A 23,633-nucleotide genomic window follows, 5' to 3' on the forward strand; every position below is an offset into this window, starting at 1 on the left:
ATGATTGATGCCACTTTTCTCAAGAGTGAATCGTGGAGGTGAAGATCGTTCTCTTCCTCTTGGGCTTGGAACTGTTCCTCATTAGTCACAGTCCACATGAAGGCACCGGGCAACTGGACGTGAAGGCTGAGACTCCTCGAGACAAACTGCTCGCATGACGCGTCAATCGGAACAAGTCAAGTGCGAGTGGTTTGAAACGTGGAGGTTTGAAGACAGAGTGAAAAGCTTCGCAGATGTGATGAGTCGTTAAAACGATGGAGCTGCTGCACGCGCTCAGACAGTTCCAGTGAGTTTTCAACCGGGAGCAAAGAATGAAGGAAGAGATATACTTCGTGAGAGAGATTCAATCTTGTTGCTCACAGCAGGAGGCGAGTGTGAATGATGAATTGTCCGTTTTGGAAAGGTTGTTGGACGGTAACTTTAACATCTGCACAGCGACGCTGTTCGACGAGCCAACGAGCACTTTGACACGAAGCCACTGAAACCTGAGGACACGTGAAGCAAACTTTTATCAAAGCTGGAAAGACAACGGTGCATCGTCACACTCCACTATGTGAACTTTCTGCCTCACAAACACAGTGGGAAATATCGTGCAACTATATCCACATACAATAAATGTGGCAATATCAGTCTGCACCAAAACCCAAAGTAAGACACACAGATACGGTGTTCTGCAAATATATTCATATATAATGATGAAATCAATTTGAAAACAACACTTTGGATTTGTGCGTCTGTCTTTGACTAATCCAACAAATATTTATTTAAATATCTGACAAAAATTCACATTTTGAGATGCACTGATTTGGATTTAGTAATAGTAGTAAATCACTTCTTATGAAAAGAGTAAAAATATACATAAATACATGGATTTGAAATGTTTTTCAGATCAAATTATTAGAGATGCAGTCTGTTGGATATTTTAACTTCATTACTAATGAATTCATTATTTTGTTCTACAATGTTATGGCTTAAATGTATGAAACTATATTTAAATTGTTCATAGTGACACCAGATATTGGATCTAGTTCGATATGTGGATCAGCGTCAGTGCGAAAACTGATTTACCCTAAAATGTAAACTACTTCAGTGTCGGCACCTGATACCGATAACGCATGAATTCCAACAGTGTCGTCAATCAGTCCAGTTCATAGCCTGTACCAAATGTAATATAATGATTTAAATCTTGTATATGCCGAAGGGACAGAAGCCACGTTATAAACCACACAACAAAATCTACAGATTTGTTTTGACTCATTGTTGTGTTGTCCAACACTGGCTCTGACACACACACTCAAGCCTCTGATCCCATCTTTCACATTTGGTTTTTATTCCAAATGATGTCAAACAAATAAAAGTCAGAAGAGAAGAGACGGAACAGAGGCTGTGAGTTCAATCAGGTCTGGACTCTTTTCTCATCCCTGTCTGATGTAAAACCTTCTGAGGACCAACGCTGTGAGACGATGTGGAAACTTGTGCAGCACGAATCCTCCGCCAGGTCGGCACCGAGCTCGAGGGACAAGAGGATCCACCTTCTGACAGAAAACCTGATGGATGCTGGAGATATGATGATGGAAAAGGTGAAGAGATTTGGAGCCAAAACAGATAAAACGGTGGAAAGAAAAGTCTGGAACATCAGAACTTCTCTTTTCCTTTCATTTAAACTACCTGCCATGTTGGCTGCATGTGGTTGTGGTATAAGTCAGACAGGACTTTGAAGAAAGGCTTGGTTCATGTTTTATCCCCTTGAAGGAGCCTTTAGTTATAGAAGTTAAATGAGTGAGAAGGTCAACTTTAGCTCCAGTGACTTTACAATACAAGTCATGTACGTGCCAAAGCTCAGCTGCAGCTTTAAGAGCTGATCTCTGGTGTAAAAGGTGTTTTTCTCACAGCAGCTCAGATCTGCAGCTCAGATACGAGACTCACAATAAACTAAGTTATCAGTGTTTTCTCAGCGCAGAAACGAAACAATAATCTCACCAGGAGAAATTCAAAGAGGGAAAAGGCTCTTGTTCTTCAGGTCGGCTCCTCCTCCTCCTCCTCCTCCTCCTGGGCGCAGGGGACGGGGAGGGTAGAAGTGAAGGAGCCAGCTCTCTGCCATTGTTCTTGTTCTGGAGGTCCGGGGACGGGACGGGACGGCGCTGGTTGGGAAACCGGACGGCGCTCGGTCGTTATGACGGGCTCCGGTCCGAAGCTCGGGGTCCTGCTGCTGCTCGCGGTCCTGCTGCAGACTGTGGTCGTCACCATCACCGTGCTGCACTTCACCACGGCGCTCAACTCGGTAAGGAAGAGTCCGGAGTGCGGAGCGAGGCGCCGGCGACGCGCGGAGGCTTTTACGCACCGCGGTGCGGCGCAGTGCGCATCGCGGGGCGGAACTCACACTCACTGACCCCGCGCACTTTGCTGCGATCACCGCAGACCAATGCTAGTTATTATCAGCGGTGACAGTTCGGGAGAAAAGTCGTGTTCACGCGATGCTGCTGCTGCGCGAACCGCAAAGGCCACATTCAGAACTTTAAACAAGTCGGTTCTGCGCAACTTGACTTCACGCAAACACTTTCTCCTTTTCTCTGAATGTGTAATCACAAGAGAAACAGAGGATAAAGAAGTAAAGAGCTCCAGAGGTGGAGTGAGGCTCTGTGTGTGTGTGTGTGTGTGTGTGTGTGTGTGTGTGTGTGTGTGTGTGTGTGTGTGTGTGTGTGTGTGTGTGTGTGTGTGTGTGTGTGTGCGTGTGCGTGTTGAACTCACCCTGCTCCTCCTGCTGAGCTCCTCTGGTCACCTGGATTCAGTCCAACACAACTCTCAGTCTGTGTTTACAGAAATTAATCATTAATCTGGACGAGATGAAGCAGCAATAAATGGAGAAGTGAAACCCAAACAGACACAAAGCAAAGAAGCAGGAACACATGCCAGAAAATTATCTGGACCCAGGTTTCTATTAAAGTCTGAGACACTGATTATGACAGAATAATAAAAGCTGATTTATGGCTTTTTTCTTCTCCAATTGTGCTGTGAAAAATGATTTTTCAATTAGAGCTTCGGGTTCTGACTTTACAGTGAGCTCTACCTCCATGAGGCCTTTGGCGTGATTGCTCGATGACGTTTCTTGACCTTTCCTCTCTGCAGATGAAGGAGACGTTCGCCAGGAGCAGCGTTTCCTGCCTGACGGGCGCTGACCTGCAGAGCATCACGGTGGTTCGAGGGGATCCGTGCTGGCAGGTCACTCAGCAGCTCCACCTGCTCATCGAGAAGGTAACGAGAAACGACAGCGTGAACCCCCCCCCCCCCCCCGAACAACCCCCAGAGTCACCTCTTACACCTCAGACCTTAACTCACGTGCAAGCTGCACCGAGGGGAAGGCAGGTTGATTGAGGGGGTCTGGCACCAGTCTGACCCTGAAGACATTAGAATCACACAAGAAAAGCAATAAAACTAAAAAAGAGATTGAGCAGGTAAAGATTGAATGGAGGTGACGTGTCTCAGGCTGCAGGGAACAACAGTGTCTGATCTAAACAAGCGGACAGTGTTGGCAGAGGTCAGGTATTCAGGAAACCCGTTCCACAGGTGAGCAGAACAGAAAATAAAAGCTACTCCACTTTGCTCTTGATCCGGGGAACACAAACAACAGCAAACCTCAGAGTGCGTCCTCTGACACACAGGAGGCCGGGGCGGGGATTTAACAAGCGGTGTAATGGGGTTGGTGTCGGTGCGGCCTGTGGACGAGCGGCAGCTGTCGGCTTCCTCTCTTTTTCTTACCACGACCTGTTAAAATCCAGTGTTTTAATTTAATCTAAAAGCTGACACTGTTAAAATGAGCCTCAGGTAAAAAGAGTTTGAAAAAGAGAAAATCCTCAAACCTGAATCTTCTGTTGAACGTCTTGAAACGTCGCAGGCAAATAAATCTTTTAACCGGAGCTTCGGCTTTGCACATTCTCTCTTTCTCAAATATTTCCTTGATCCAGCACCAGTAGATGTTTTACTGGATGTGCGTGTTTTTCCCAGTTTTAGGTAAATTATCAGCCTCACTTTGGAAGCAGGAAAGGTCTGAAAGAGGATTTAGATTTATGGGTCTTTTCCGTGTCTTCGATTGGGCATCAAAAACCTGAGTGGCAGAACCTGAAAGAGAAAGTGTTTCATAACAAGAAGAACCAGTGGACGTATAAACGAGATTCTGACTTCAGACAAATGAAGCCTGTACCTTAAATTCAATTTGGACGACTCGAAGAAAACATTGGCTGAGCTGCGATAGATGCTCGTTACACATTCACACTGTGGCTTTGTGTAACGAGCATCCGCCAGAAACAGGATCTTTCTAAATCAGGGGCCATGATTTACACAGAGGGGCCAACATCCTGATTCAGTCGTTCCTTGTTTACTGTCGCTCTATCTCTTGAATCAAAGCTTCAGGGGCCAATCAGACTTCAGCTGGGGCCAGTGCCCCCCCCTGGCCCCGCCCTTGGATTCACCCCTGGCCAGAAACAACAACAGCGGCTATGAACCAGTTTCTCTACATTTGTTTAGCAGCTAAATTTAGCACCACTGCACCACATTACCGACGTTCACAGACGTCAGCATCGAACATTACCTCTGATCCCTTGATGTAGCCTTTAACGCCACCTACTGGCCCGGCTGCAGTAGTTGTTTTTGTGGTCTCGTCTGGATGGAGATATTTTGTAAAACAAAGGTTGTGTGGAAATGGAGCAGAAAATACCCGTTCAAACAAATATCCCTGCAGGGGATTGGACGAGGCCCGAGTCTGAGGCAGCGATGACGCCTTCACATATTTGAACCAACATTGTTCTTCTGGCTGTGTTTTAACGAGGTTCCGTGATGGTTTTCTAATTGTCGTTAGGAGGTCGTTAGAATCTAGAGTCCAGGAGAAATGGAACCAGGATTTCTTGGGCTTGATTTGTAGCTTTTTGCTTAATGGATTCAAGTTGAGCCAAAAGCAGTAATTTGAGTGTTTCTGGTTCAGCTGCAGAAAATGAGTGTGACCTGTGTGTATCAGTATTTGTTGATGAGTGTGAATGACTCAGTGATTATTTGGCCAGCTGCAGAGTTTTCTCTCCGCCTGCTCTGGATCAGAAACTCCTCCACCCACTGGAGTTTAGAGACATTACTAATCCCCCCCCCCCCCCCCCCCCCCCCCACACTTCAGCTGCAACAGCCAACAAAGCAAATCCTGATTTATTTTCATACTTTCATTTGCACCTGGGAGTTTTCTCTTCCTGATTATATTTTAGTTCTGTTTTACTCTTATGGAACATGCTCAACTAATCGGAGCACTTCTCCGGATGTTTTTACCGTACAAGGAAAGTCCAGTTTTTGTGACCGTGCACCCGCAGCCTGGAAGAACAAGCATCTTTCTTTATTAACGCGTTTCTAAATTGGATTTTTATCACCTCATCAAGGAGTTTATGTGTCCGTCTGTTACTCAGCAGCTTTACAGAAACTCTACTGGACGGATTTCCACAAAACCTGCTGGAAGGATGTGGTTTGAGCCCGGAAGCAGATCCAGGAATTGTTTCTCATTTCCTTTAACGATCTTTAACATTTTCACTGATTTCTCAGAGAAGAATTCATGAATCTAGTGAATTTAAAGGTGGTTTCATGAGGAGGCTGTTGGGAACTCGGTGGAGGTTTTTGTTTCTTATATTTATTATTGTTCTTGTCTGACTTTTCTTTCTCTTTCGTGGAGACGAGGATCAACGAATGAATGAGTGAATTAAAGAACGTGGTTTTCTCGAGGAGTCACTTCATGATCTCTTGAAGATATTTAAAAAGTGAACAATATGATGAAGAGCTAACTGACAGAAAATTTATTAATTCATTGACAGAAAACTAATGTGCAGCTATTTGAATAATCAGATCTTTATCAAACCAAGAGAAATCTGAAACATGGCGGAGGTAAAAAGAAGCCGTCGGCTGCAGCCGGAAAACCTGTTTGGTTTATTTAAGGTCGCTCCACTGACCACGATCGTCCTCTCAGAGTTTTGAAAACAGATCAGATCAATGCACCAGATGTTTTCTTTATCGTTTATCTCGTTCCTCTCGCCTACATTACCCACAATGCAGCCTGGGTGCTGGCAGTGGAGTCAGACGCTGGGGTGTGGTGCTGAAGCCTGGAGCAGAGCTGGAGTTTGGGCGACAGGCGACTGTAAAACACTGTTTCTTCCCCATCAACACCAGTAAACAGACTCGGATGTTTGGAAAAAGCCGACGTCCCCTTTAACCTAATTTTCGATCATTTTCTCTCGCTCCATAAAAACACTTCCTGTTTCCGCCTCGCGGTTGCATTTAGTGAGCGGGGTTAAGGAAACAAACATGGCTGTGCAGCGGGCAGATCGTTTTTCACACTGATAGAAGTTCCTCCGAGCCTGATAACCGAACACCCGCTCGTGCTGCTGGGAAAAAGGCTCGACTCCACGTTAAAGGGTCGTCGTAAATGTTAAGACGACAGTGACATTTGTAGCTTTGTCTGATTTACTACGCGGGCTATGTGGCGATCCGGGTGCCAGATGATTTTTACATTCCTGTCGGTCAACTTTAGGGTTTGAATTTGCTCCGAGGATCTGTCTGATGTCTTTCTCATTTCAAACAAACGTCATAAAAGTCCAGTTTCTTATTTCTCTGTGTCGATTCCAAAAACTATTAATATCACACCAGTGTCTCTCGCGGTTTTACTGCCCGATGAACACACTCTGCTGACCCCACACACACTTTGTCCCGCTGCCCTAAATACTCACCAGAGCAAATGTGGCTTAATCCCCGTTTGGTTTAAAACTTCAGTTTCAAGCTGTTTCTCTTTGGAAGCTGAAAACGACACGTGTGAGCTGTTTTTAAAGATCTCCTCTTGGAACGAGCGGGTTTTGGACAAAAAAATCTAGAGTATCGAACACATTGTTCATTTTGCTCTTTTCATGTGATTCCTTGGCAACAAGTTAAATACAGACTTAGACTCTAATGTCCCTTTAATGTTAAACACAAGTTTTTTTAAATACCAGAGGAACGTGAGCGGCAGCACTGGGGACGGACGAGGAAACTAAGGCCTCGTGAACACAGTGAACAGATCCCACAGTCATTATCGTCATTATTATCATTATTAATATCATTATCGTCATTATTATCATTATTAATATAATTATTATCATCATCATTATTATTATTAGGGACTTCCTGTTCCTCAGATCTCAGCTCCGAACATTAGGAGAGGAAGAAAAAAGAGCTCAGATGCACAATGAGCTCCTTCATAGCTTGATGTGATCCTGTAGTTTAATCAGCAGAGGAATGCACTCACCTGCACACACACACAGACACACACAGAGACACACAGAGACACACAGAGACACACACACACACACACACAGACAGACACACACTCATCTCCCTTTACTCCCAGGTTTCTTTCATATAGTTTGTTTTCGTTCCCGTCCTCTTCCTCCTCCTCCTCTGACTCCACTGCTTTCTGAAATAACACCACTCCGGTATTTTCTGACTCGGCTGCCTGATTAAATTTAGTTGGGAACATAAACAAGATGCTGGGACATGTTGAGCCTGGACGTCAGATTCCGCTTTTAACTCAGGACAAAGTGAAATGTGGGTTTAAAAGTCCCCTTCAAATCAAACTGGGATATTTTGACTCAAAACATCTGGAAAGATGTTTATTTATTTATATGTATTTTATTGAGCTGCGTTATTGTGAAGCTCCACAACTGTGAAGCCAAAGCAAGTGTTACACAAATATCCAGTGAAAAATAGATGAAATAATCAATAATCGGGTTTGAAAAAGCCAATTTCACCAACAGTCAATATCTATAACTGGAAAATGTTACAAATAAAATGTAGTTTTTAATTCTATTTATATTATTTTAGTCAAATCAGTTTGTAGCCGTGCAGAAACAGAAAATACAGATATTCATGGTCCTCAATGCATCAGGCGAAGATCGTTAAGTACAGTTCAGCTTGGAGGAAGATCGGGCTCTAAATTCAAGGTAATAAAATATATATATTTTTTAGAACATATGAAAAAAACTAATTTAAAGTTGCTTCTGATGACAAGAAATACATATTAAGAAACACCCAGAGATTATTTATGTATTTCTAAAATTCAATCATCTGGATTTTAGGCCTTAGAAACTCTTAGGTCTTATATTAGGTCATTACACTTCTCATAAATCCTGACGGACTTCAGAAATGTTTTCTTTCACCATCCTCCCCTTCATTGCTGGAACCATTAACCCTTCCAACCTCTGCTGGTAACCAGTGAGAACTGCAGCCACACCAGTTAAACACCTACAAAATCCTCCCTTTCTCTCCGATTCTCTCGGGACTTCCTCGCTTTTCTTCATCGGGCTTTTTCCAATTTCTCTCGTGTTTCTGGAAACAAAGTGAACTCACATGAACACATGCAGAGCAAAACGCTCTCATCAGTTTGGCAGTGGTCACGTCTTCTGAAGCCAGCTAATTGGTTGAAGGAATGTAAAAGACGAGGAAGAGGGAAGAGGCTCGATTACCAGCGACGGATCTGTTACTCGACCTGAACATGAAGGCTCCTATTTTGTTCAGCGCAGAAATCTTCAGCCGTCCTGAAGTCTGCAGAGTTTCAGGGGCAAAGCCGAGCAGCGGCTGCTTGGCACGGATGTGGTTTGAGCTGAGCACAAAGATTTTATGTTTTTTAAATTGAAACCTGGTATTTAGCCCCATTTCTTTGGATTCTGTAAAGTTTTCTGCTGCTCGTGTGTGTTTCTTGCTAAAGTTTAGGAGAAATGAAGTTTGTTTTTGTCTGAGATACAGATTTACGACGAGGCGTCCGACTGTGACTGTAAATGCATCAGAGCTGCATTAATGCATTCTTCAATAAATGGAATCCTCTGGTTTCTTCACAGTCTCTGTCTCAGCGCTACCAGCGGCAGATTTCCTCGGCAGTAAGAGGTGAGACAGACCAACGGATCAATAACCAATCAGAAATACAACAGTATCTTATTATCTCATCAGCTGCAGTCATTCAGTGGTGAAGATATTGTGTCCTGAAAGAACTAGTAACAGATTGTGTGGGGGGTTTTTCATTTATTCAACATGTTTTTGCTTCATGGGCCTTTTGTCTCCAAATTAGATGAGGTGTCTCGGGTGCTGCCCTCACTTGTGATGGAGGACCAGGCTTCACCTCGCCCCAAAGTGGCGGCTCACGTCACCGGCAGCTTCGTGCCCAAAGTGGAGCGAGAGGGCGGCGGTGAGTCGTTCAGGCGTGGGTGTGGTTTCGGGTTAAAGTCGACTGTTTACATGGGTTCAATGTTCGTCAACAACTTTTTAAATTGAATCCGTCTGCACAGAACTACAGTTACATTTCAATCTGTTTAGAATCATAACTAAAGGTAAACAGACTCGAAACACAAGGCGGACGATGAACTCAAATTAGTCATCGCATCATTATGACGAATAAACAAAGAGGCAAAAACTAAACCTTCATATCAAGATGTTTTTAAAGTTGGAACTGAAGCTTATTTACTTCAATAAGTTTGGACAAAACTATGGAAGCTTGTTCCTGCCAGAAATAAAGGAGGAATGATATAAAATTAAAATACTTTTGCAATATCATATCAAAAAGAAAATCTATGTCAAAACTATAAAAAAGTTTGTGGCATTTGTTTAGTTAAGATGTAATTTTAGGATTTTTAATAATTGTAAATATGTAATTATTAAACAAGGAAAGATTGTTTCTGCTTTTTTAAATAGATTTAATAAATAAATGATTTTTAAAAATCTAATTTATGTACTTCAAAATTAGCATTTTATATATATTATATAAAACATTCTGTGTTCAAAATTATAGTAAGTTATATGTGACATTTCTATTTGTTAATGTTCATTTTTTAGTGAGTGTAAATATATTACTTCAGCACTATGGAGGAGTAGAGTTATTCCCATGTGCTTCTAATGGGATCCTTAAAGAAGCCAAACTGGTTCTGCCAGGAAAAGATAAAAAAAACATAAAAATGAGGAATGATCAATAAAATGGAACAAAAACATTTTAATAAAGCGCTTTGCTTTTAAGTTTAAGTTTAAACTTAGCAGCATTTTCATTACCTACCTTTTTATATCTTTTCATCTCATAATTTTGACCTGATGGAACTTACATTAAACACACATGTATTTTGTTTATTATTTATAATATTTCATCTTCTTCTCTTCTTGGCTGAAAGGATCCGTCACAAACCGTCTCCCGCCGTGTTTTTCATTCACTTGACTCTTAACGTGTTTGTTTTTGTTTTCTGCCTCAGCCCCGGTCTCGGCGGGGGGGCGGCGGGTTCAGGGCCAGAAGATCTCGTGGTGGGAGGGACAGAAGGGGCTGGCCTTCCTCCAGGACGTCCAGCTGGTGGACGGGGAGCTGGTGGTGCCGCTGCCCGGCCTCTACTACGTCTACGCCCAGACCTACTTCAGGCACACGCACTCGCTGGAGGAGGAGGGCGAGGACGGAGAGGAGGTGGAGGACAGGGGGAGGCCCCTGCTGCAGTACGTCTACAAGAAGGTGGGAATCCTCCTTCGAGTTCAACCCTCGTTTAACGAGTCATTTTAATATTAGTTTCTCTATTTGATCAAATTACCTTTGACTTTCTATCTGTGGGGACGCTGCGCTGTGTGGAATGTGTTTTAACCACGAGGCCCGAAGCCACATCCGCAAACTTATATTTAACCTTTTGGATTTTGTTGCACTGAAAACCACAGAGTGAACCACAAATAAAAACACGTCCAACCGAACACACAGTTTTTCTGCTTATTGCAACAACAGTGACGTCGAGTTACATCAGAAGGAAACAGCTTCGTCTTGTCCAGTTTATTAAACATCAATATTAAAGGTTCATTTTGTCATTTTAGACCATTTGAATCATTTATATTTATATAATTTGCTGATTTTACCATTTTAAACTGAGAGTTGTTTGACTGTTTGTGTAATGGAGGACATGCAAATACAAGTTAAAGCTCACTCTATTCACCACCAGGTCTCGGGGGGGGGGTATTTCATCTACTTTTTGTCTTTTTTACTTATTATATTAACCACAAACCAACGCTCCGCTTCTCACTCACCTCCTTCTCTCTCGCCAGGTGAGCTCCTACCAGGTTCCCATCCTGCTGATGAAGACGAGTCGGACCTCCTGCTGGTCCCGGGGCTCCCAGTTCTCCCTGCACTCCGCCCACCAGGGGGGGCTGTTCCCGCTGAGCGCCGGCGACCGCCTGTTTGTCACGGTGACGAACGCCTCCGCCGTGGACATGGACGAGAAGAGCAGCTTCTTCGGTGCTTTTCTCATCAGCTAGATGACCAGCAGAGGGAGCTGTCGTCACGTTTGTGTCGATCGTTGACTCCTCCTCCTCCTCCTCACTCGTGCAGTGAAAAACTGACGCTAGAAGTCGCAGGTTTGTTCAGAATCTCAACCGAACACTGGAGTTGTCGGTGAAGACTTAAGACGAACGTGAGGTTGTGTATATGTGTTGATTTTAAAATGTGTCCGAGTTAACGTGACCAACAGAGAAAGTTCTGCTCCACAAACATTTCTTGGATGCGTCACGTAAAGTCGTGCACCTACGTTTAATCTACTGCGTTTTAGTCACGTTTATTCGACATGGAGATCACTTTGTGCGCGGCTCCGTCCTGAGGCCGAGCTGTGGTCTGCATCTGTTCTTTAATTCCTGCCACAAGTGGTTCTTCAATCCGCAGAACCACGTATCACTCAGCAGCGTCTTTTCCTCGGTTCAAAGATGGATCATCTTCGTTGCCCCAGGAGGGATCGACTTTACATGTTCATTTCTCACATTAGAAGTGTACACATGCAAGCAATATGTGCCCAGTGGACACATGGTCGTATTTACATGATCTCGAAGGAGGACGTGTGTGCGAAGTCCAAAACCTCAAAACCCGAAGTTGCCTTGTTTTGCCTGACGGGCAACGTTAAAGTGATGCTAGAAAAGTTTTAGTAATTAGTGTGAGGTGGTTTTACTTTAAAAAAAAAAAAACGTTATTAATTAACTCACCTTTGGCAACTAGATTCTCCACAAGGGGGCACTGCTGGGACCGCAGATATGCACGCGCCACCTACAGGAGAAAACAGTCACAGCAACGGTTGGGTACTTTGTGTGAATGTAATCATTTGTTATCAATTTCACGACAAAGGTTCAGTGTTTTCTTCTGAGAAATGTTCGTGCGTAACCTTTCTCAGATGGTGCAGCATTAAATTAAAGACACGGCGAGGCGCTGACGTCCGCACGGGAAGATTAAAGAAGCATCTTCATCACCTCATCCTTCAGTCAAATTCAAAACACTGCCGCTTGTGTTTTTGTTGGCAGCCGCATCACAGCCCCTCGCTCTGCTGTCAGTCTTCCAGCGCGTTGGCTCGTCCACCGCGAGCGCTCTCCAACTGGTGCATTAAACGCTGCCTAATGGTTGGTATTCTTGGGCATTCATGTCATGTTGGATTAGATGCAGATGTGACCTGCAGACGTGGAGAACATCACTCACATCGTCGTGCAAACAGCCGAAATGTGGGGCTTCTCTCTTTCTTTATTGGAGCTCTGCTGCCCTCCATGTGGCGCAGGGAGCTGTTGGAGTGAAAACTGCAGCGAAGCCTCAGATTCACAAAGAAAATCACTAATTATTGATTATTTACCTGAAGGAGAACTGGAGGCATCAGAGAATATATATGAGTGAAGAAGAAATTCATCCTTAATGGAGGAGACACAACTGAACATCTCTCATGAGCTGAAGAAGCTACGATATAAAATACAATTTATGATCATCTGCTAATCAAAATGTCATATTTAAACTTTAAATGCATCCATAACAAATCCGATAAGTGGATTTTAAACAATAGCACAATTATTAAAGTCAAGAATTAAGTCAGTTATATTCACTGGTTCCTTCAGCTCTACTTTGGAAAATCTAACAAAAGTCCGCAAATTCTTAGAAAAGCTTTTTGTAATAATCAGAGTCCGACCGATATTTGGGGGCAGATACAAATATTTGTTAAGGGAAATATCGATATGTACATGTTGTAATATTATTATTCTTTATGATGTCTTTCTATGTGCAAACTGTCTCAAATTGATTTTGTATTGGATATAAATAATAGGCAAAGTTTGTAGTTTTACCATCAAACTTAATTATTAATAACACATTCGACCAAATATATAGAACTTGAATCAACACCAAAACTATTTTTATCATCCATATATCAGTCGGGCTCTGGTGAGAAGTTCCCATAAAGATTCACGACACGAAGGCAGCGTCACTGTAGCATTTCTGTAAATACAAGTTTTCTCCTCAGTGTCTTGATTTTGCTACGAATGTGTATATATATATATATATTTGAAGTGGTTTTAGTTTTGGTTTCCACAAAAATGACATTTAACACTCGAGATAAATCTGTTGTAAATGGACGGAGGAGCTTTTTTTACTTCAGCCTCCACATGGAACCACAGGAATCATCCACCTGCAGTGAATTCCTCTCGTCTTCTCCGCTGGAGCACAAACACCAACAAGAATCCAGATCAACGCAAAACACAATGAAAAGTGTATTTTTTTACCAAGTAGATCGAAACGAATGTGAATGTAAATATGAAAATGTTTTGTCTGTAAATATGTGAAATAAAGCCACTGTTAAAAAAGTAAAAGGCTCAGTTTCAGCGTTTGGTTTTTCTTACCTTCGGGTTCTCCGAGGTCGTTTCTGATTTCCTGGTGATCAGTTGTGCAGAAGTCAGATCAGAATCAAGATACAAAACAATGTCACCACCATCTATAGGATTTGGTTTTTACACAATGCACTCAGGGAACAAAGAAATCAAAACTTTACAATAAATCTGCACCAATTTATGGTTTGGTACGGATTTAATAGATCAAATTCTATTTCTCTCTTTTTAAATTTAGTATAATATTGTTTGTTTTGTACTTTAGTACTATTTAAATTCTCTGAGCTCCAGAAGCAAAACTGTGATGTGTAAAAACCATTAAACAAAATACACATGACGTATATTCAGTATCAACGTTACTTTGGACAGATAATGGACTTTCTAAAAGAAGGAAGGAGCAGAGATGCCTGGAAACAAACAACTCGTAAACAATTATTCCACGTTTGTAAATTTGACAGAGCGGCAGCGACATTAAGTAATAAAAAGTTGTTCCAGTTGCATTGTTGGACATTTACAGGGATGCTGCGCCCCCTGCTGGTGCGCATTGAAAGCTGCAGAGAGATAAAGCAACAACATCCAGAGGAAAACGAATAATCACACAACACTTTGGTAAGTTTTTGATTTTCTTTCTTTTTTGTGGAAATATGTTACAGTTATATTACAGGTATTTAAATGCCCCGAGGGAGAACAAAAATCGTTTGGAGACACCAGGAACTAACACTAAGAAGAAGACGGCAACGTAACCGAGACAGAGACAGTCCAAACCGGATCGACAGGCAGAGGAGGTGAAAGCGAAGCCCGACACCTGTCGTCGTGTCAGGGGACATCCAATAAATACTGCAAATGTTGTTAACAAACTGAACAGAAAGACGAGGAAACCAGCTGCGCTCTCCTTCTTCAGTCCTCCGTGGTGTTTAGCAGCATGAGTGTAGCTTTGAGAAAACAGAATCTCGTGAAACACAGAGCGAGGAGGCTGCGATCAACCAGAGACTTTAACACAGGGAAGAAACGTGGCGGCTTGAAAATGTGTGGTCGGCGTGAGAAAGTGGGAAAAGTGCTTCATTCAACAACAAACCAGAGAGAAGTTTCATCTTCCGTCTCCACCACTGGTTCATCGACGACACATTTAAAGGCATTTTTTTTTTTGTCACAACAACATCGTAGCATGTTTCGTATTCAAACCTGACATTTAGCAGTTTCTCTGCTTTTTCGCAGTTTAAGATATCAGAGATCGGATCATTACATTTTCACGTTACAGATTCGTATGATCTCATCTTTATAAAACACGAGTCAACGTTCACCTGTGTGAAAATGCTCCGGTTCAAAGCAGCTCTGCCTCGGCACTGGCCTCCATTGATTTTAACTTATAAAATATATCATAAAATGTTTTCTCAAATGGAAACTGATGAGTCCACGTACAAAAAGTTCTTTCCTTTATATAAATTACACGTCTCTGATGATGATGTCTCTGTTCCTGCTAATAATGTTCATCTCCAACCAAAGCCTTCCCCTCACACACACACACACATCCACGCTCGCTCTCGCACACGCACACACACACACACACACACACACACACACACACACAGAGGCGTGTGACCGAGGTCAACACTCCCGACTGAGCTACACAACATGCTCTACACGTTACCCATAGTAGAGAACAGAAACAGAAACTATCCCCACTGAAATGAAACCTCTGCACATACAGTAACGCTACATCTCCTCTTTCTTTTCCTTCTTCTCTTCCACGCTGCATCTGTACGCAAGACCACAAGCATGGTGCAGTTTCGGGCGATGGACGGAGGGCGACCCCTCATCTTCAGCTGGTGACCCTCACTACCGCCTGTCACTGTAGCTGCCTTGTTCTGGCTCCGCCACTGCAGGTCCCTGGCACGACCCGATGGATAACGCCCAGTGGGCGGGGCGGGGGAATGTGCGATACGACTGACCAGAGGAGGGGCGGAACCTCAACAGTCAAACCGCATCTCCAGTGAATCGTCAAAGCCCCTGTTGTCGTGGCCCGCCCCCGACAGGAAGGTGGCTGTGACGGGCGCGCCCGTGGCCGCGGTGACGTTGAGGAGTGTGTTTCCTGGGGAGCTGGTGGCCGGGCTGCGGAGGGCCGCCGCCGTGATACTGGTGAGGTTGATTCCCAGCGTGAGTCGGGTTTGTTCCAGAGCTTTCTCCGGCACGGCGAAGGCTTCGAGCTTCTTCTCTCCGTTGGCCATGTAGGAATTCTGGCAGCCGCGGCAGATACAGTCCAGACACGCCTGCGAACAAAACGACAATAATCAATAACAACAGGTCTGATGAGACGTCATTAAGACTATTTGACAAGAGAAAGGTTTCTTCCCGTGTAAGAGACCCCAGAGAAAGTGGTCATAAAACTATTTTACACTGTAAACAAACACAAGTTGTCAGTTAAATTGCACAAACCTGCAGTTTGTTGATATATGTACTGTTAGCTTGTGTTTGTGTTGTTGTTATGACGACTGGGAAATTGTTCTCACCTTGCGGTTGGAGTAGCAGGGGCAGCGCTGCCCCCTACAGGTCAACACGGAGGGGTTCTGTGTGGCTCGGCCGCACTTGCAGCCCTTCTTCTCCACAGGCTTCTTATACAGTGGCTTTGAGGGGCTGGGTGGGTGTGTCAGGGGGTGTGCGTGGGGGTGAGGGGGCAGGCGGTCACGGGGCTGTGCACGAGGCTTCGGAGCCCCTTGCCTGGCTTTGGTATAAGCCTTCTTTGTGGACCCATGATGCTCCACTGTCTTTTTCAGTGCCTTGTTGGAGACGAGCACCGTCTTCCCCACTTTCGGGGGGCCGCCATTCGGCACCGGGGCCAGGTGAGGGTGGGGGGAGACTGCAGGAAATTTAGGCTCCTGTTTGGTGGTGGCACCAGGGTTGGGGTGGTGGGGGGAGCTGTTGGCACCGAGGGGGGGCCCTTGTAAGAGGCTGGAGATGGGGAGAGGCTGCACCTTCTCGCTGTCGCTTTCTGAGCGGGAGCGCTTGCGGTGGCACCGAGGGGGGACTCGTGGGATGACTGTGGAGGGCTGGGGGGGGTGCTGCAAGGAGGGCTGCGGGTGAGACTGGAGGGGGCAAGGGCTGTTCTCTGGGGGGAGGGAGGGGATGAGGCGGGAGGAGTCCGGGCCAGACGGGCAGTGCTGCCCGTTGAGGCTTGACTGGGGAACAGAGGGAGGGCAGTCTGGCTGGGGGGTGGGCTCGGGCGTGGGGTCAGGGTCCGTGTCCAGAGTCCTGAGCACCTCCTCGACACTCAGTAACAACGGCCCTTGTTTCAGGTCATCCCCGAAGGTGCTAATGTCACAAAGCCCCGCCTCCCCAGTCCCGGTGACGCTCACGCACACCGGGATCTCCGTGGAGAAGCTTTCCTGCTTCGCAACCCCCCCACCTGTTTCTATGACGACGGGTTGCAGAGAGTCCGAGCTGACCAGGCCGTTACAATCATGGAGTCCGTTAATGCTCAGGGGGCTGAGCTCCTCTCCTTTGAGCTCCTTCGCAGGAGAAGCTTCGTTGGGATGGACCACGTCCGAGGTGGAGGCCGTTTGTGACAGCCCCACCGAATCCGAAATGTCCTCCGCCTCTGGCTCGCTCTCGGCCAACTTCAGGCCCTCGTTGAGGATGGCCTGGAGATCTGGCGAGTCACTGGCGGCGCTGGCTATGTGAGGGGCGAGTGGCGACTGAGTGATGTAGAGACACAGCTTCCTGTAACAGTGGACAAGCAGAGAGAGCTGCCTGTTTTCCTCAAAGCGGGAATAGTCCTTACACCAACTACAGGAGGGCTTCAGCTGCATCCTCTGACCCTTACAGCCTCGACAGACGTAGTGCTGACATGACGAGTCGGTGGGAGCGATGGGGTCCTGCAGCAGGTTACCTGCAGGCGAGGACAGGGGGGGGGGGGGGGAGATGATTGATAACATTAACACATCACAGATTTCACAGGAACAGTGCAGATCAGCTTACAACGATGATTAATTCCCTGACGTTCACAGGATCCAGAAAAAGCAGCAGCGTCTGCCAACACAAACAAGGCAATAAAATCCTTATCCGACAGAATGCGTCTATGTTCCTGACAAACTGCGGTCGTGACTTTACACGTTTTACAAACCATTACTTCCTCATCTGCTGTGTTGCAGTAGCTTCCTAAACTGACATGCACTCGCCGACCTGAGTGGTGCATGGCAACTCGCCACAGCGGCTGACAACCCGCTCTTTGAGACGAGCTTCCTTAGCGACGCTCGTCACTAGGGAGTGCAGCTGCAGACCGGGGGCAAAAGGATGAAGGTCCATTCATATGAAACAACCCAGCGTACACACTCAGGGCTGCCGCTCGGGTAAACCCAACACAACTGCAGAACGCAGACATACAACACAGTGTTTGGAGTGCTTTCACATCGATGTATTATTAATGTTCACAGTGAAGACGGCAGTCTGTGAGTATTTATCATCTTTGCCTCACACCGAGTCAGGGTAATGTAAAATTAAACATCAATAATTCAAATATAAATCGACATATCCGTCTGTTGGCTGAGGAGCTGTGAACGAAGCGTCACCTGAAGAGCCACTAACACAACATGAACCCAAACACACAGCTCGTCCACACACTGGGACGAAGGGAGAGTCGCTGCATCATGTATGGAGGAGGGGAAACCATGCATTAAAAATAATACCTAAATAAATCCAGGGCTGTATTTATTTACAGCAGCAGAGAGACTGAAGTGAAGCCACTTTGATCTTTTGTGGTCACATTTAAATTCTGCAAATAAAGACGAGTGTTCTGAACCCTTGTGTTTCTCCCCTTCTTTGAATTAAAGTGGATATATTGAACTTTTTGACTGATTCTATGGGTGAAGTGTGTGTTAGCTGCTGTTCAACGTGATAAACAGAGGAACACACAGAGGGGGGGTGTGTCAGGATGGGTGTAGCTGGGAACTGTGATGCGTTCACTGCGCTTCGGGAATCTCTGCTGTCACTGGCGTGCAAACAAGTGAAAACAATGGGTTTTCATACGTTCATCATCGCCAAAGAAATATTCTCTAGGCTCAGAACATTTATGTAATAAAAAAACTGAGGCCATAATCAAAGTCTACATGTCAAAGACCCTCAAACAAGAATTGTTTATTCTCACATTCAGCTCATTCGACTCAGAGAAATCATGGTTTTCTCTCAAAGTCTTTTGTAAACATAGAGAGGTATTTCTTAACTATCAGTGCACGTAACTTACAAATTATAAGTACCTTGTGTATTACTATATCTATTATATATGAGATAAATATAAATACTTGTATGTACAAAATAAAACATGGAGGATAAAGGAGACTAACGGGTTTATGGACAAAATAGATTTGAAAGCATTTAACATACATTTATTTAATTGTATTTGCGCTGACTGGAGATTTAAAACACATTGACGTGACTTAAATCTGTGCTTAAGAGAAAGACTTTTAAAAAAAACCTGCTTGTTTACATCAACCCACATGTTCCTCACTTCCAATTATAAAAAAAAAAAAAAAATGCTGATTCTCATATTTCCAACAGTCCTCGAATGCATCACTATTTAAAGGCTCGCCCCCAGTGCGCGCACAGCTGACAGCAACGCACGTTAGAAAACACACACACACACACACACACAGAGGAATGAACGTGATTAAAGTGATTAATAATAAAACGCACTCACCACAGACCAGGCAGGACAGGGACTGACGGAAGAAGGGCAGCAGCCGGCAGAGCTCCGCGAGGGCCCGGGGGTCTCGGGGGTCGCACTGCAGCACCGAACGACTCGCGGACACGTAGAGAGAGGTCGCATTCACCGGGTTCATCTCCGCTGCCTGGCCCCGGGGCTCCGGTCCGTCCAGGAGAGATTCGTTAATACGTTAAAAACACAAGAGCCACCCGGTGACACGCGCGTGCTTCTGTCGGCGGGAGTCCGGGGGGCTTGGCGGAGCGCATAGAGAGGGGGGGGTGTCAGGGTGTCAGTGTCCCGGCGGTAGAGCCACACATGCGGCCGTCTGTGCACGGAGCACAGCCCCCAGTCACATCCGACCCATCCCCCGCGGGTCCCGGCTGGAAAAGAACCGCTGCTGCCGATGGGGCCGTGCGCTCACAGGCATGCGTAAACACGTCGGTTGATCCGGGGCGGTGGTTTCCATACACGCCGCGCGGAGCCCTCTGCTCCACCGGGGCCCGTTAACGGTGCTGACGGCCGGTTAGCTCGCAGCGCCTCGGAGCTTCAAACGCGGGCTCTCGTGACAAACTGATCCCGTCTGCAAAGCTTTCCCCCCGGAGGTGCCATAGTCCACATGCATGCTCGTCCCGGAGGGTTCGCGGTACCGCACGGCGCGCGCGTGTCGTCCCCCCACAGCCGGGGTGCGCGGCTCGGCTCCGCGGTGCACAGCCTGCGGGGGCTCGTCACGGCTCTTGTTATTGTTCGCGGAGATTCATGGCGGCGGCTCGAAAACAAAACAGGCCGCCCCGGCTCCGGACGCTGCCCCCCGGCTGAGAAACCCCGGCGGCTGCGGGTCGCAGGCGGCGGCGGCGGGTGGAGGGGACCGGGTGATTATCGCAGTTAAACGGATTTCACGGCTCCCACGCTTCTCTCGGCGCACGGAAAAACAAGCCAGCGGGAGCAGCGGGCTCTCGTGACAGCGCTGGCCGCCTGAGCAGCACCGGGAAGCCGCCTACAGAGGCAGGCCGCTCCCCTCTGCTCGGGAGAAGCGGGGCTCTGCCGCGGCCGCCGCTCGCCTCGGCGGGAACGAAGCAGGGGAACCCGCGGGTACAGACGGGGTCGTGTCCCGCAGCAGCTGGTGCTCGAGCTCCGGAGGAACCGAGGACCGGGAGTGAATTAAATCCCCACTCGTGGATGTTGCTATCGTTAGCCGCGCAGCATTCCTCATACCTCCCGTCGCCGCTCCACAAACAAGGGGGCGCTGTTGCACACATCTCGCGAGAGCACGCACCGCGGTTCTTTTAAAAACGATTTATTTATTTATTTATAAGGTTTGATTGAACCGTTCCAAGATTTCACAGCTGATTTATTTTATACCATATTATCGCGTGCAATATACAAATACTCCTCTGTTTTAATACCCTTTATTATTATTCATTTTATTGTTTATATATGTATTTATTAGACTGTAATGTGTGTGTGTGTGTGTGTGTGTGTGTGCATCTGTTGTGTGTAAACTATGCACTGATAATAAAGGCATTGAACTGAATTGAACGTTACTCATACAAATTACCAGAAATGTCCATAAGAGTCTTACACAATTAGTAATAATAATTAGACTAATGGATAACAGGTGTATTCGCTATTAAATATCCATAAATTGTTAAATGTATTTTAAGGTTGTGTAGTAGTTGTGTGAAAGGGTGTTAATATAATCGGAAGGTTCCCAGAAAGACTTAAAACAAAATTTTAATTTGAATTATGATAACTTTGACAGAGCTGCAGGGATTAGTACTTTAATATGAGTTATCATGTAATGTGTCAAACAAACATATCCTCTAGTTCCAGTGTGAACCCTTTCTTTGTCTAATGTGGAAAAAAAATACTACTACTTTGGGTTTGTGGGGTTAATAACATGCACTGACGGAAAATTGGTAGATTGTATAATTTAAAACTCCTCTTTGTGTCATTATAAACTTCATAATAAATGTACAGGAACATGTCACGTGTTCACACCCGTCGGAGAACACGCCGCCTGAACGAAGAAGAGGAAGAGAGGACTCGTCATTCGAGTCTTTTTTCATATTAGTGTGTCTGTTAAAATAGATGCAAAGACACACAAATAGAAAAGTTGACGGTTGCATGATGCAAACACGTGGATACCATCCATCAATTCAATCATGGTGTCATTACCTTCGTCTTTCTTCCTCATTGTTCTTGCTTCTCTTGGTCTTCCTCACACGAGGCTGCTCACTGGCCGGGACTTTCCACTTTTAGGGTCGTGCCGAGGATAAAAATAAAAACCTCACATTTTTAGCCATATGTTGTATTTCCGTCCAATGAAGGGCTTCAGCTGTTGGTCAAAATCTGTTGATAGTTTAAAGTCATTTTCAAATACTTGTCTTTGTCAAACGACTCTTAAAAAGGCAGCGTTTCTATCCCAGCTATTCTGGCTTCATTTCTGGAAAGTGGAAGGAAACGGAGATGTGTCCTCCATCTTTACTAGTTTCCTCTTTTCAATCTATGATGCTCGGTGCCGTCTGTGCTTTGGTTTCATCTGACCGTGATGCTCTGGTTATATATCTTTATTAATTTCTCCTTTTGTCTTTGTTAAGACTGAAGCGTTTTTTTCAGTTGTAGGTTTGAAGTGATGTCAAGACAATTTGAAAGTGTCTTTTATAATCAATCACAGGTATTTTAAGAGAACCGTCACTTTTGTCATATCTCGACTTGTCAGTGTTTCAGTTTCTCTAACGCTTCTACAGTTTTGATCGCCATATGAAAAGCAGCCACATATTTTAAAGTCTACATATTTGAACTCCGCTGTAACCGCGGCTCCATTCGCTGATGAAGAGCGCGAGATAGAGATAAAGCCAGTAGGGGGCGCTGAGTTCAGAAGACTACGCAGTAATGTAACTTTAAAGGTAAAGGAATGTAATCCGCTGCAGCTACATTCCATGTGTGTGAGTTATTCCTCTTTTGGGGTTTGCGGCATCGTGTCATGCCAACATGACTGGTTTCTGAGGTTATTGTAGTAACACTGGATGCTAAAAATAGTCGTCTGGCCAGTCTGAGGGTTTTATTCTTAGTGTGTCTCCGAGCTGGAACATGTGTTTGGGGGATTCCCCTTCGGTTTCACACACATACACACAGACACCGATCCTGCCCCCTGAAACCATTGATAAATGTCTGGACCTGACCTGGTGCGGTTGACTGAGGATCTCCCTGAAAGTTTATGTTGTTCTGTCGGTTTAAAAAGGAGAATTGAAAGAGAATCAATGATTAGTAACACATGAGAAATCAATTGTACTCATTGTTTAACTCTATATAACCCAGAGACTGTATATAGACGTGTATGAAAAGAGAAGCCAAAACTTCTCGATCACCTCTTGATGGTTGTCTATCGGTCTATTGATATAGGTCTTAAACGCCATCTCAACCATGTTAGCAGATGGAACATGGACCAAACTAAAAAGTCAAAGTTCACATTAAATACATTTTTCTGTTTCTGTCATTTTAGGAGGTTCGTATCTCACTGATTTTCAAATGTTGATGTTTCCGGTAGGTTTGGTTATAATTAGTTATTTGATGATGTAAAAATGGGGTGAAAGGTCATAATTGACAGACTGACTCGTGATTGGTTCAGCACATTTCTGAGTAGTGGGAGAAGGTGGAGTCAAGTCGCCCATTATTATTAATGATTTTAAAAAGTATGGCATTGGTTTATCAATCGATTCTTTTTTAACGACCTGGTTGGAGCTTTGCCTCCAAGAACATTATGAATAACTTCATAACTGAATCTACTTCAGAGGGTTTCGGTCGACAGGCTCACATTTCTTGCTGTAATAAGCTGCTTGTCATGAAGTTGTTGATATCGTGTTTTATTCTTCCGCCTGTGAACTCTGGATGGAAGCGTCAGTGAAACGTGGCTTTATCAACTGGAAACCAGAGAAACCGCAGCAGCCAGAGATTAAACCCTGTCACGACATCGTAAAGAACCTGAACATATATGGACATGGCAACATATTCCAAGACCTCCTGAGCGTGTGTGAGTCTTTATCTCCCATCTTGTCATCGGGGCATCTCGGTTATTTCCATTCCAGAAACGTTGCTGGTGACAACAGTGGTTCCTCTTTCTTGCATGAAGCTGCTGTATATAAGATAGCAGCCCCCTGCCTCGGTCAGTATTCGACTCTGAGCAGTTTCCGAACTGAACAGCGAAGCCGCTTGCAGCTCTGATCCAGTCACTGTTTGAAGATGAGGACGACGGATTCTGGACGCTGGA

General features: G+C 45.1%; 2 protein-coding genes across 2 annotated transcripts; one reads left to right on the top strand and one right to left on the bottom strand.

The window, feature by feature from the left end:
• The first annotated feature begins 2,045 nt into the window (after nt 1-2,045).
• tnfsf10 (TNF superfamily member 10) lies at nt 2,046-11,535 on the top strand. Its single transcript, XM_034572279.1, has 6 exons — nt 2,046-2,281; nt 3,127-3,252; nt 8,886-8,931; nt 9,113-9,229; nt 10,278-10,525; nt 11,101-11,535. The coding sequence occupies exons 1-6, from the start codon at nt 2,174-2,176 to the stop codon at nt 11,308-11,310; spliced, it is 855 nt and encodes a 284-aa protein (XP_034428170.1). The 5' UTR covers nt 2,046-2,173; the 3' UTR covers nt 11,311-11,535.
• A 2,749-nt stretch (nt 11,536-14,284) lies between these two features.
• Nucleotides 14,285-21,040, bottom strand: msl2b (MSL complex subunit 2b). The gene is made up of 3 exons (XM_034572278.1): nt 19,361-21,040; nt 16,182-17,557; nt 14,285-15,941 (listed from the first exon to the last, which is right to left on the bottom strand). Exons 1-3 carry the CDS (start codon nt 19,500-19,502, stop codon nt 15,642-15,644), a joined length of 1,818 nt encoding a protein of 605 aa, XP_034428169.1. The 5' UTR covers nt 19,503-21,040; the 3' UTR covers nt 14,285-15,641.
• Nucleotides 21,041-23,633: the final 2,593 nt, after the last annotated feature.

This window comes from Hippoglossus hippoglossus, chromosome 20 (genome assembly GCF_009819705.1).
Source record: "Hippoglossus hippoglossus isolate fHipHip1 chromosome 20, fHipHip1.pri, whole genome shotgun sequence".
Classification (NCBI taxonomy): domain Eukaryota; kingdom Metazoa; phylum Chordata; class Actinopteri; order Pleuronectiformes; family Pleuronectidae; genus Hippoglossus; species Hippoglossus hippoglossus.

Bases quoted from the DNA above. Each gene is read 5' to 3' on its own strand.
- tnfsf10 (XM_034572279.1), top strand. From the start codon at position 2,174: ATGACGGGCTCCGGTCCGAAGCTCGGGGTCCTGCTGCTGCTCGCGGTC. The intron at 2,282-3,126 runs GTAAGGAAGAGT...TCCTCTCTGCAG, and splicing joins TCACCACGGCGCTCAACTCG to ATGAAGGAGACGTTCGCCAG. The intron at 8,932-9,112 runs GTGAGACAGACC...TCTCCAAATTAG, and splicing joins GATTTCCTCGGCAGTAAGAG to ATGAGGTGTCTCGGGTGCTG.
- msl2b (XM_034572278.1), bottom strand. From the start codon at position 19,502: ATGAACCCGGTGAATGCGACCTCTCTCTACGTGTCCGCGAGTCGTTCG. The intron at 17,558-19,360 runs GTGAGTGCGTTT...CCTCGCCTGCAG, and splicing joins CCTGTCCTGCCTGGTCTGTG to GTAACCTGCTGCAGGACCCC. The intron at 15,942-16,181 runs GTGAGAACAATT...TTTTGTTCGCAG, and splicing joins CCTGCTACTCCAACCGCAAG to GCGTGTCTGGACTGTATCTG.